A 13,760-nucleotide genomic window follows, 5' to 3' on the forward strand; every position below is an offset into this window, starting at 1 on the left:
CTCAAAAGTGGGAAGGTGGATCATACATTAAATTCAAGAGCTATGCATTGTTTGTGAACAAGATCCTTCCTCGAAAGACAGTGGTATCTGTCATGCTATATTGCCCTCCCTGGTTCTTGACACTAATTTTGTTATACTGAATGTACAACCTCAATAAAGTGTCCTTTCAATACAGTTATTAAATGACTGTCCAGTACAAGATACACACTCCATTCCCTTGCCTTCCCTCAAGAGCTTTGCCAGAGCCTTCATCCAGCTCTTTAAAAGGTCTTCTCAATTACTCTATGGAAGGGCGTGGATGTGTATTGGACAAATGACTCCAATTTACAAATACCCTACAGGGAATGTCTGATGGTATCAGCTCAAAGTACTTGGCACTAATTGCATTGGGTCCATTAACTTGTTCTAATACCTTGGGCGCACAGGGCTATAAAACCACCACATGTCAACTCCAAGCACAGTAGGTGAACTGAACACAGGTAAGTATCTCCAAAGCCATGAATGCCATTGGTATTGCAGCTATGGCTGAAAACTACCAGAAGTTCAACCCCATGGCTTACTTGCAGAACAACTACGTGCCACCACGTGCCAATTTCACTAGCGAGGAGTTTGTGGTACCCTGGAAGCTTCGTTGCTTGGCAGATGCCTTTGCCACAGGTAAGGAGTTACCAAAGTTTCCATTGGTTGGAAAGAACTCCTGATACTTAAAATTATTTTTTTTCTCTGGCTGGAACATTCTGTGGTCTCCCCTTCTAGATCATCTCCCCTCCTGTTAATAGAATATTTGTTCATACATTTTCAAAATGCTAATCTTGGTAACCAGGAAAAGACTAGACTAAAGACTAGACTATAGGCTAGGCTAGACTACGCTAGATTAGACTAGACTAAATACTTTATTATAAGGGTGATTGGATACAATCAGCCTCTCTACATGGGGCTACCTTCGAAAAGTGTTCGGAAACTTCAGGTCGTGCAGAATGCAGCTGCGAGAGCAATCATGGGCTTTCCCAAATATGCCCATGTTACACCAATACTCCGCAGTCTGCATTGGTTGCCGATCAGTTTCCGGTCACAATTCAAAGTGTTGGTTATGACCTATAAAGCCCTTCATGGCACCGGACCAGACTATCTCAGGGACCGCCTTCTGCCACACGAATCCCAGCGACCAGTTAGGTCCCACAGAGTGGGTCTTCTCTGGGTCCCGTCAACTAAACAATGTCGCTTGGCGGGACCCAGGGGAAGAGCCTTCTCTGTGGCGGCCCCGACCCTCTGGAACTAACTCCCCCCAGAGATTAGAATTGCTCCCACCCTCCTTGTCTTTCGTAAGCTTCTTAAAACCCACCTCTGCCGCCAGGCATGGGAGAATTGAGATACTCTTTCCCCCTAGGCCTTTACAATTTTATGCATGGTATGTCTGTATGTATGTTTGGTTTTACAATAGGGGTTTTTAACTGTTTATATTGGATTGTCATATGCTGTTTACTACTGTTGTTAGCCGCCCCGAATCTACGGAGAGGGGCGGCATACAAATCCAATCAAATCAAAATCAAATCAAAATCAAATAAGCTCTCAGGGTATATACATACAACATCAAAGTTTTAGGGCATAGATAATAAATCGTAGTTACAATCATTAATTACATGATACAAACAAGTGATAAATAACAAGAAAACAATAAGGGAGGGTAGTAGGGAAGATGATAAATGATAATATGAGAAAGATGATAATAGCAATACAGCCTACTGCATGGTTAAATATCTTAGGCCTAAGACAATGCTGTGGGAATTAAGTGTTCAGCAGAGTGGTGGCATGAAGGGAGAAACTTGTTTTGGCATGCGTCTCTCTATCACTGTCCTGAGAGGAGAAGTTAAAACAGATTATGTCCAGCATGTGAAAGGTCTGTAGATATTTTCTTAGCCCTCTTTCTAGTTGCGACGGACGCCGGAGTAATCAGACGAACCACAGCGCTGGGATTTAATGGGTCACTTTATTGAATCAGGACATGTAGAGGTGAAATAAATGGGGTGGAAATCAAGTTCAACATACTTGGGCAACTATAGGCAGGGAAAAGAGGGCGGGGCACAGCGAGCCTGTGCCTATATATGGCTTGCCATTCCGCCCTCAAAATACATCGTGATAGGTGACTGTGCCGGGCCGTGGTCATCCAGGAATGCCTTGCGGCACTGGCAATGGTCTGTGCTGCCTGTCGCCGCCACATTCTAAAATCTATTTCCTGCAATATTCAGACCTTAATGGAAGGCAGGCTGGCTGAAATTATTTTTTTCTGCAGTCCTAATTATCCATTAAAATTTGTACCTGTTCGATTTGGTTGCTGTGCCAAACCAGGCAGTTATTGAGATATAAATGACAGACTTAGTAATTCCTCTGTAGAACTGTATCATGAAATCGTTGGGCATTCTGAGCTTTCTGAATTGATACAGGAAAAACATTTGTTTTTATGCCTTCGTAATGATTGTTCTAATGTAAGGTGTCCATTTCAAGTCCTGGGAGATAATACAACCCAGACACTTGAAGGTTCCTATTGTTAATACTGTTTGTCTAACATTATAAGTGATGTGAACGGGTCCAAAGACGGGCTACAAGAATGGTGGAAGGTCTTAAGGATAAAACGTATCAGGAAAGACTTAATGAACTCAATCCGTATAGTCTGGAGGACAGAAGGAAAAGGGGGGACATGATCAAAACATTTAAATATGTTAAAGGGTTAAATAAGGTTCAGGAGGGAAGTGTTTTTAATAGGAAAGTGAACACAAGAACAAGGGGACACAATCTGAAGTTAGTTGGGGGAAAGATCAGAAGCAACATGAGAAAATATTATTTTACTGAAAGAGTAGTAGATCCTTGGAACAAACTTCCAGCAGACGTGGTTGGTAAATCCACAGTAACTGAATTTAAACATGCCTGCGATAAACATATATCCATTGTAAGATAAAATACAGGAAATAGTATAAGGGCAGATTAGATGGACCATGAGGTCTTTTTCTGCCGTCAGTCTTCTATGTTTCTATGTTTAAGGGGTGAGTTGATCAAAGTGTATAAAATCATGCATGGGATAGAAAAGGTGGATAGAGAAAAAATATTTTCTCTATCACACAATACTAGGACAAGGGAGCACTTCCTAAAGCTCATAGGTAAGAAAGCGAGGACAAATCAAGGGAAATATTTCTTCACCCAGAGGGTCGTTGGTTTATGGAATTCACTTCCAGAATAGGTTGTGACAGCTGTCAGCCTTGATAGCTTCAAGGCAGGATTAGACAGATTCATGGATGCCAAGTGTATAGGTGGTTATTGAAACGGATGTCCATGTGCCGCCTCTATGTTGCTTGAGGCAGGCAGGATTCCCTTGAGTACCATTTGTTGGGGGTCAAGGGAAAGGGAGGGTTTTGCCTTCTCTTTCTGCTCAATATCCCCATGCACAATTGGTGGGCCACTGTGACACAGAATGCTGGACTCTATGTGCTTTGGCCTGATTCAGCACGGCTCTTCTTATGTTCTTATGTGTTAAAATAGGAGAGCTTCTTCTAAAATCTACTATCATCTCTACAGTTTTAAGATTGTTCAGCTCCAGTTCAGTTCCAGCTGCGCCAGTTAATCTACCTCTTGTCTATGTGCAGACTTTAAGGGAGTGCAGAAGAGAGCAACCAGGATGATATAGGGTCTGGAATATAAGGGAATAGTGTAATCCTTGTCCATCCTATCTTGGATCTTCCCCATGGAAGAGCAATTATCATAGTTTGGTTTTAATTAACATTCATCTTATTTATGAACCTGCAGATAATGAAATCCCCAAAACTTGTTCTCATCAGATTTGGTGGCAATCTTTTTAATTTAAATGCTTATTTGCTAAATGGGTGAGATTTTGATTTTTGAAACTTGAGTTCAACAAACCAGGTTGAAACAAAGCATTGTCTTTTATCTAACTGCTCAGTGACTAGTCAGTTTCACAAGACAAGTCTTATTTGTTTATTACCACTTAGTTCAACTAGAATAGCTATTGTGACTGTATACTTTCTTCTTGACAAAATGTTGTGATCTAACTGAAGGGCTATCAAAGAAGGATGTGCAGACACCTTGTGCCTGAAGATTAGGAATTCTGCATTTAATGTAAGAATTAGTAAGGAAGGAGAACAGGGTTCTTGAAGTGACCCCTCTGTATAGTGGACCGTGTCTGGTCTTCCGGCAAGTATGCTGTGTTTTTATTCAAATCTAGTAAAGATGTCTAAATATTTGTGCATATTTATAAATTTTAAAAAATGCAGATATGAAGCAGCCTTGTCCACTCTCTGATGAATTATTGACTTCTTTGATGGTGGAAAGACAATATACAAGTTGCTGTTAAATATATGGTTAAGCATCATGAAATAATTCTATAAAAAGCTCTTGCTGCAAAACCTGAAATTTTCAGTGAAATTTGCCTGCCTCCTGGCAAGTCAAATGGGCTAGTGTTCTATTTCTGTCAAGGCAACTGCTTAATTTCTTACAATAACAGCACCTGAGCTGATCAGCACAAAGCTAAACAGGAAACTCAAAATGAATAACAGTTACTACTTAATATTATATTTTTGCCTAGAGAGCCAATTCCCTGCTTTCTTTCCACACATGCTCTTAGGATTCTATAGTGCGGTGATGGTGAATCTATGGCATGGGCGCCACCGGTGGCACACATGGAGCCATATCTGTGGCACACGAGCCGTTGCCCTAGCTCAGCTCCAACGTGCATGTGTGTACCCACCAGCTGATATTTAGCTCGCCAGAGACTCTGGGAGGACATTTTTCCCTTCCAGAGAGCCTCCAGGAGAATGAGGGGGGGGCGTTTTTACCATCCCCCAGGGAAGCCTTTGGGGCCTGGGGAGGGCGAAACACGAGCCTACTAGGCCCACCAGAAGTTGGGAAACTGGTCATTTCCTTCCTCCAGAGGGCCTCCAGGGGATGGGGGGAGCTGTTTTAGCCCTCCCCAGGCATTAAATTATGTACGTGGGCACTTGTGCATGAGCGATAGCACACGCGCACTCTCCTTTGGCACCCAAAGGAAAAAAAGGATCACCATCACTGCTATAGTGGTTGTGATGAAAAGCAAAATTGACCTATAAAGCCCTTCATGGCATCGGACCAGAATATCTCCGGGACCGCCTTCTGCCGCACGAATCCCAGCAACCGATTAGGTCCCACAGAGTTGGCCTTCTCTGGGTCCCGTCGACTAAGCAATGTCGTTTGGCGGGTCCCAGGGGAAGAGCCTTCTCTGTGGCGGCCCCAACCCTCTGGAACCAGCTCCTCCCTGAGATTAGAACTGCCCCCACCCTCCTTGCCTTTCGCAAACTCCTTTAAACCCACCTCTGCCGTCAGGCATGGGGGAACTGAAATATCTTCCCCAGGCCTATACTGTTTATATATGGTATGTTGTGTGCATGTTTTTTAAATTATGGGTTTTTAGCTTTCTAATTATTGAATTTGTATTACACATTGTTTTCTGTTGCTCTTGTGAGCCACCCCGAGTCTGCAGAGAGGGACGGCATACAAATTAGATAGATAGATAGATAGATAGATAGATAGATAGATAGATAGATAGATAGATAGATAGATAGATAGATAATTTTCTGGATGACCCTTTGGGGTCAATGGGATTTAGTATGACAAAGGCCTCTCAAGATATCTCAAGATATTCAAGCATCACATTCCAATAGCTCCTCCTTCTCCTCCTCCTCTAATTCTACTTCACTCTCACTAGCTAGCCTAAGTTTTGATATTTAAATAAACATTTCTGATTTTAGCAAATCTTGATTTTCCCTCCCCTCCCCTTACAGGAAAAATCACTGGCCACACTCTGATTGATATTGGAACAGGCCCCACCATCTATCAGCTCCTCAGCGCCTGTGATCACTTCGAGGAGATTGTAGCCACTGACTTCCTGGAAGTGAACCGGACTTTCATTCACAACTGGGTGCACAAGGAAGACAAGGATGGCTTTGACTGGTCTCCTTTTATCCAGCATGTTTGTAAAATTGAGGGCAAAGGGTAAGAAACTGAGAAGGGGTTTTGCTTTTGGATTTGGAGAAAAGCTATATATCCTTGGAATTTATGTCCACTTTAAAAAAAATGCTTGTGAGGGCCCCAACATGATTTGTGGGGAAAGGAAGTGAATGTTATATTGTACCTGGAAATATGAACCAGGAGCCGGACTGATCAATGGGCCATTTCATGTAATACAGTTACAGTGGTACCTCTATTTACGAACTTAATTTGTTCCGTGACCAGATTCTTAAGTAGAAAAGTTTGTAAGAAGAAGCAATTTTTCCCATAAGAATCAATGTAAAAGCAAATAATGTGTGGGTTTGGGAAAACCATAGGGAGGGTGGGGGTCCTGTTTCCTCCTTGGAGTAAAGTGACAAGACGTCCCGCTGTCAGTGGGACAGTCACACTTTTTGATCATTTGTCACGCGACCCGCTCCGTTTGAAAAATGTCCCATTTTTTTCCTCCCAACCAGCCCCTTTGGGAAGAGACTGGAGGGAGGGGATTCCTGGCTCTCCGCTACTGCCTCGCCTTCCCCACCTCTAACCCAGCTTGTCTGGAGGTCTCTGTGGGGAGGGAGAGGACTCTGCACCTGAGGAAGAAAGAGCGAGAGGGCCCACCAAGGAAAAGGGGCACTGCAGCGGTGGCGGGTGAGGTGCGCACTTGCTGAGGGGAGATGGTGGCACTGGGCGCTCGGTAGAGCTTCGGTTGCCTCGGTGGTTCTGGAGGCTCGGGCCAGCCTGAGGGTGAAGTCCAGGCGCTTCCCTCCAGGCTGCGCACAGTCTGTCCTGGTGCCTCAGGAGCTGGTGGAGCCCGCCTGAGTGTGCTCAGGGGCATCCTGAGGTGGGATTCTCCCCTCGCCCCCCATTTTCCCCCTACCCTCCAAGCCCGGGTTTGACCGAAGGAGCAGGTGGGGGGAGCTGGGGGCGCCCGGGCAGAAGGAGCCTCCCGCTGAAGGGCCTGGCCCGAAAGGGGGAAAAGTGGGGGGGAGGCCAGACCAGGCTGCCTTTGTGTCTCTCTTCCAGGAGACGGAGCGCCTACTGAGCCCCGGGAAGGGGGCTGAGTTCATGGCGGGGAGGCCCTTATGAAGAGAAGGGAGGGGGGAAGAAGAAAGAGCGAGGAAGAGCGAGAGGGAAGGAGGGAGAGAGAAATAGAAATAGAGAGGGAGGGAGAGAAAAAAGAGAGGGAGATAGAAAGAGGGGGGAGGGAGGGAAATAGACAGAGGAGGGAGGAAGGGAGAGAAAGAGAGAGAGAGAGAAAAGAGGAAGGGAGAAAGAGAAAGAAAGAAGCTAAGCCCCCACCCCATCCCGCTCAATGGTATCCTTCTTTACCAATGCTAAAATCTGGTCACTTTAGCCTAGAGAGGCCTCATGGAGGCTTCTCCCCGCCTTTTCCAGCCCTGTTTCCTCCCAGGAGATTCCTAGAGAGGCCCCACGGAGGCTTCTCCCTGCCTTTTTCGGCCCTGTTTCCTCCTAGGAGATTCCTAGAGGCCCCTGCCTTCTCCCTGCGTTTTCCAGTTACAGTTTCGGAGCCTCAGGTTTGTAAGTGGACAATGTTCTTAAGAAGAGGCAAAAAAAATCTTGAACACTGGTTCTTATCTAGAAAAGTTTGTAAGTAGAGGCGTTCTTAAGTAGAGGTACCACTGTATTTGACACATGAATAGAATAACGGGACCTTGGAGGTTTTCTAGTCCAACCTCCTGCGTAGGCAGGAAACCCTACACCTATATGACCCTGTTTCTATATTAGAATTAAACTTTCCATGTCTCATACCAGCCATATTTTTTTTCTTTCTTCCTGGTGACTATAGGGAGCTGTGGAAGGAGAAAGAGCAAAAGCTGAAAAAGAAGCTGAAAAAGATCCTTCCCATTGACATCCACCAACCCGACCCACTGGGTTCTTTGCTCAGCCAGCCAGCTGATGCTTTGGTGTCCACCTTTTGCCTAGAGGCTGCGAGCCCTGACCGCCCAAGCTTTGATAAAGCTTTTCAGAATGTCACCAAACTCCTTAAACCTGGTGGCTATTTTCTTATGATAGGAGCTTTGGAAGAGTCCTTCTACTTAGCAGGAGAAGTAAAGCTGACGGTGGTGCCCCTGAGCGAAGCAGACATCAAGGAATCCTTTGCAAAAAATGGCTATCACATTCACGACTTCCATTCCTACAAGATGCCTCCAACTCTGAAGATCGGAGTTGATGACGTACAAGGGATCTTTTTCATCCATGCACAAAAGTTTGCTTGATTCCATTTTGCCTCGAAGTTGTTGGGTTTTTTTTCTGTTGTCAAAGAAAAATGGTGTTGCATAAAAACTCAGCTTGCTCATTCTTCCCATTACTTTTTGGGTTGGGACTCAGAGTCTCTATGCTTAGATCTTATTGCCTGTTTTGATCTTACCTGAATTCACGTTTAATGCCAAGAGGATGGTTTCGGCAATATGAACCAAATCCCTTTGCAGATTTAATCATTTTTACTGTCCGTAGAATGAAATAATTCATTGCCCAAATTATATAGCCCACCTATGGTGCAGATCAGGGACAGCATGCATATTTTTCATTTAGAAGAAGAGCAAAATTATACCCCTAAAAACTGCAGTAAAAAGGAGGGGCAGTTTTCCCCAGTTTAACATTCTCCAGATGTGTAGGACTTCCAAGACCATGGTGGTTGGCAAATACAACATTTGGAGCCCAGTATATTTAAAGAATACCAAGCTGGAGAAAAATATATTGCAGAACAAAGCTAAGCAAGCAATCCACAATTGGACACAAAATAGCCTATTTCAATATATATATGTGTCACATGTTTTTTTTGCTGAATTTGAAAATTAAGGGAGACTAGGATAGATCTATTTCGGCCTTATTTTGGCCTCATCAGCTAGCCATACCCACTGGGACTTGAACCTGCAACCTTTGCCTTGTAAGGCAGAGAATTATCCTCTAGGCTACAGTATCCAATCCCTTCAGCTCTGCACCAGGGAAGGGTTACATATTTTTGTGCTGAATCACCCTGGTGTATTGAAGGAACATCACAGCTCCTTATTTGCCTCTCAGCCCAACCCAGGGCCATTTCCAAGGCAGTTAATTTTATTGATAGCCGACAAATATAGAATTGTCAGCTATCAATAAAATTAACTGCCTTGGAAATGGCCCTGGGTTGGGCTGAGAGGCAAATAAGGAGCTGTGATGTTCCTTCAATACATATATATGTGTGTGTGTGTGTGTGTGAGAGAGAGAGAGAGTGAGAGAGAGAGAGAGAGAGAGAGAGAGAGAGAGAGAGAGAGAGAGAGAACCCTGCTCTGGTGTTCTATAGAACAGACTGGATACTTCCCAATATGGTTTTCCTGATTGCCTGTGAAAATTACTGCTACAATATTTTCTGAGCAATTATCTTTTAAATCAGAGGTCTTCAAACTTTAACTTTTAAGACTTGTGGATTTCAACTCCCAGAATTCTCCAGCCAGCTAGGTCCATAAGTCTTAAAGTTGCAAGGTTTGGGGACCCCTGTACTAAATCCTCTATTCTCAGTGTAATGGCATGAGTATCATTGACCATGTAATCAAGCTTCATAACCACAAGAGAAATAATTCCAGAAATATTTATCACAAGTTCTAAAAAGCTTTATAGAAAAAACCTCTAAGAAGGGAGATGTATCATAAACAACTGATTTCTTTAGTATAATATATTAAGGTATGATTTGCTTAACTGTGGTTTTAAAAAGTCACAGTTGCTTGAATTTTCATGTCACATTATGTAACCCAGATTAATGAGGAGTCTAACTGGTGAGAGAAGAAAGGAAGAAAAATCAGGAAGAAGAAATGATACAAGATCTCGGAAAATTGCTACCCACAAAAAAAATAAGTGCACTAGATTTCAATAGATTTATATAAAATATGATTAAAACTGGATCCACCCCAATATTGAGACAGAAAAGTAAATAAATATTACATCATATGTTATAAAAAATATCTGAGCACACTGGGTAGCTTTCATTTAAAAGTCAACCACTTTGGCTTAACCACTTTGAATTAACAAATAGTTTTTAAAATTTTATCTTCCATCTCAAATGTGTTAACTGGAAAGAAATTTGCCATGAATCGTCACCATCTATTATGGCACTTAGAAGAAATTGCAATTTTTAAAAAAAAAAAAAAAAGTTGCTTGGAATGTAAATTGAACTTGTCTGTAATACTTTATTTCAGTTTATTTTCCCTTCACCCTAATTTAATTGCCTTACCTGAGGAGTTAGGGTTTGGGTATATTGACAATAAAACACAAATAGTAGGTGTTGTGATTTTAATTATGTCGTAAGCAGCATCAACCATAGCCAAGGCATTAGGTAAATTCTGCAGACTGTATGGTTCCTTAATTCCCAAAAGTTATTTTCAGATTAAAAGAGAACATATTAAAAGCAGAGGATCTTATATAATGTACATGCATTTTTCTTGAAAAACAAGAACAACCAGACTATTTAAATGACTATGTCCAAGGCTTGGTGGTACCAAAATCATTGCAAATATTTCCACCACCTATTGCTGCCCCCCTCTATGTGTGTGTGTGTGTGTGTGTTTTGGTGTTGTTATGGAATTTCTGACACAAAGACATTATCCCGGAATTAAACTTATCTTACAACCAAATGTTTCTAAAACTAAAATGTAGTATTTTAAGTAATTCGTTACATCTACTGAATTTTCCACTTGCAAATCTGTGATTGAGTTGTGCCATTTCAGAAATCAGGTAGGAGGAATGTGATGGTTACTCATAGGAGGGTGACTTCTTAGCACAATTGGTGGAATAGATCTATCTTCTGCCTACAGGCTGCCTTTTTTAAAAGTCAAATTCCCCGATTTAAGAAAAAGGGAGTTTGCAGGCAGAAGATAGATCACTGACTTGCTTGCCTGTAAACATTCTCATACACTGGGAAACTCACTGACTTCAGCAGCTGCCCTTTAACCAAGCCAAGCTTCAAAGACAAATGGAGATTAAAGGGATAAGTAATATGATGGAAGGATTTTTCGTGGCAGTTACAGGCTGCTAAATAAGGTCATCAAGAGTTTAGCATTTAAACTGAATCATTTTTATTGGAAATTGCACACACATTAAAAAAAAACCCAGCAGAAATTCAATTACAGCAGGATGTCTCCTTCAGAAGAGTCTGTACAATGTAACCCATTAAGAGGAATGCAGTTGACCAGTATGTTATCTGGGATTTAATAGTTTCTTTCATTTCAGCAGAAGTAACAATAAAATAATTACCAAGTACCTGGGAGATGGATATGTCTGGACAGATGAGTGTAGTTTAAACAGAATAAATTATCTTTTATGCGATGTTTTAATAAAATTGTGCTTTTCCTTCTTGACATATAAAATCTTAGGGCAGGCAAAGATATTTCACAGTTGAATCTCCACCCTTGCCCTATTCAAGAGAAAGAAGGGAGTTGACTGCCTAGGAACTTCATCTAAGCTATTTGCAAAGGAAAGGCAGGATTTTAACTTAAATCCTGGTATCACATTTATAAGGATATGATTTATTTTGAGTCCCAGAAGAAAGAATGGGTGCTTTTTAATGATTTTCCCATAATTTCCAACCCATTTGAAAAAAGCGTTAGATTCGAAACAGAATTGGGACTAAGAATATCACCCAGGAAAAAAAAAAGTTATCGGATTTCTCTTCTGGAATGGAAAGATTGGGGGGGGGGGGGGGAGAGGAGGAACAACACATCAAGCAACACCATGAAAAAGCCCCATTATTACAATTTAGCTTTCATTTGAGACATTAGAGCACTTACTATCATGGTGAAAACATATCAGATATCAAAAATTAGCATGAGTTCTGGATCTTCTTTTCACAGAACTCCTTCTCAGCAAAGTGGGGAGAGGGGCGGCATACAAATCCAATAAATAATAATAATAATGAATGGTATTACTCAGATTAGGACTGAGTCCATAGTAAACCAAGGTTTGATCCCCCTCCCCAGGATTTACTTAATAAACTATACTTGGCTTAATTGCACAATGTACTCATGGTCTATAAACTGCCTAGCTGACATATAAAACAGGAAGGCCACGTGATCTTGATGGGTTAGCAAGGACTTATAGGAACGCACCCACAGCCTTCTGGATAGGAAACTAGCTCTTCTCTTACCAGTTTATCTTCCGTACCATCATTTTTCATGATTGATTGATTGCACTATTCCTCCCATGCATACCACATCTGGAGCTTCTAGCTTAGTTCTGTTTGCACAAATTGCTGGTATAGGGCTTACTAGACTATGGTCTACCAAATTAAATCAACTGCTTTCACACAACATAGTTATGAAACTAGCATACTCTAGATATGTTTTCACAAATAAGTGGCCCTTAACAGGCATAGGAAAAAGGCTTTCCTCCCATTGACCTCTAGGTCAAGATCTGAATGTAGAATAAGGTTGGAAGATCTTGGAAATCTTCTGATCCAAATCCCTGTTCAAGCAAATACACCCTATACAGTGATACCTCGTCTTACAAACGCCTCATCATACAAACTTTTTGAGATACAAACCCGGGGTTTAAGATTTTTTTGCATCTTTTTACAAACTATTTTCACCTTACAAACCCACCGCCGCCACGAGGATGCCCCGCCTCTGGACTTCTGTTGCCAGCGAAGCACCCGTTTTTGCACTGCTGGGATTCCCCTGAGGCTCCCCTCCATGGGAAACCCCACCTCTGGACTTCTGTGTTTTTGCGATGCTGCAGGGGAATCCCAGCAACACAAAAACAGGTGCTTCGCTGGCAACGGAAGTCCAGAGCTGGGGTTTCCCAGCGAGGGGAGCCTCAGTGAAATTGCAGCATCGCAAAAACACAGAGGTCCGGAGGTGGGGTTTCGAGGACTTCGGTGTTTTTGCGATGCTGCGATTTCACTGATGCTCCCTTCGCTGGGAAACCCCACTTTCATTTTTGCGATGCTGGGATTCCCCTGCAGCATCCCCAAAACACAGAAGTCCGGAGGTGGGGTTTCCTATGGAGGGGGTTCTCGGGGGAATCCCAGCAGTGAAAAAATGGGCGCTTCGGCTGGCAAAAGGGGTGAATTTTGGGCTTGCACGCATTAATCGTTTTTCCATTGATTCCTATGGGAAACATTGTTTCGTCTTAGAAACTTTTCACCTTAAGACCCTCGTCCCGGAACCAATTAAGTTTGTAAGACAAGGTATCACTGTATCTTTTCAGACAAACGGCTGTCCAATCTCTTCTTGAAAACCTCCAATGATGGAGCACACACAAACTTCAAAACACCCTTCTCAGCACAGAACCCGGAACAGCTTTAGAACAGGAGACCCACAGCTCCAATTACAATTGTTCCTTTGAGATTTTAGTCACAGAAACTGAAAACTCTTCTATAGTGATTCTACCACATACATGTTTCCTATTCCATTCTATTTTCCGCTAAGGAACGAAAAAGCTCTAGCAGCAGCCTCTCCTAAACAGGAAAGCAGCTCTTGGACCTTCAGCAAAAATGCCATCAATCTCATATATTTAAACACTGGGCGGTCAGTCGGTCAGGACTGCTCTGCAGGGGCACAATTGGAAACCGTTCTTCTGGCTACCAACTTTCAATTTCAATGCTTGCGCAAGAGCCCCTCCCCATGCAGGGGTGGGCTACTAGCCAGGATGCCCAATTGGGCTCGCCTCGGCGGCTCTGGAGGTCCCGTGAGTTCAAGTGGAGTTATGCTGCTTCGCCCGTGCAGGTAGCGAAATCGTGCACA

General features: G+C 42.8%; 1 protein-coding gene across 1 annotated transcript; it reads left to right on the forward strand.

Annotated features, from left to right (window-relative positions):
* Positions 1-488: 488 nt before the first annotated feature.
* PNMT (phenylethanolamine N-methyltransferase) lies at positions 489-8,312 on the forward strand. Its single transcript, XM_070767310.1, has 3 exons — positions 489-657; positions 5,823-6,033; positions 7,838-8,312. Exons 1-3 carry the CDS (start codon positions 498-500, stop codon positions 8,265-8,267), a joined length of 801 nt encoding a protein of 266 aa, XP_070623411.1. The 5' UTR covers positions 489-497; the 3' UTR covers positions 8,268-8,312.
* The last annotated feature ends 5,448 nt before the right edge of the window (positions 8,313-13,760 follow it).

This window comes from Erythrolamprus reginae, chromosome Z, assembly GCF_031021105.1.
Source record: "Erythrolamprus reginae isolate rEryReg1 chromosome Z, rEryReg1.hap1, whole genome shotgun sequence".
Taxonomy (NCBI): Eukaryota; Metazoa; Chordata; class Lepidosauria; order Squamata; family Dipsadidae; genus Erythrolamprus; species Erythrolamprus reginae.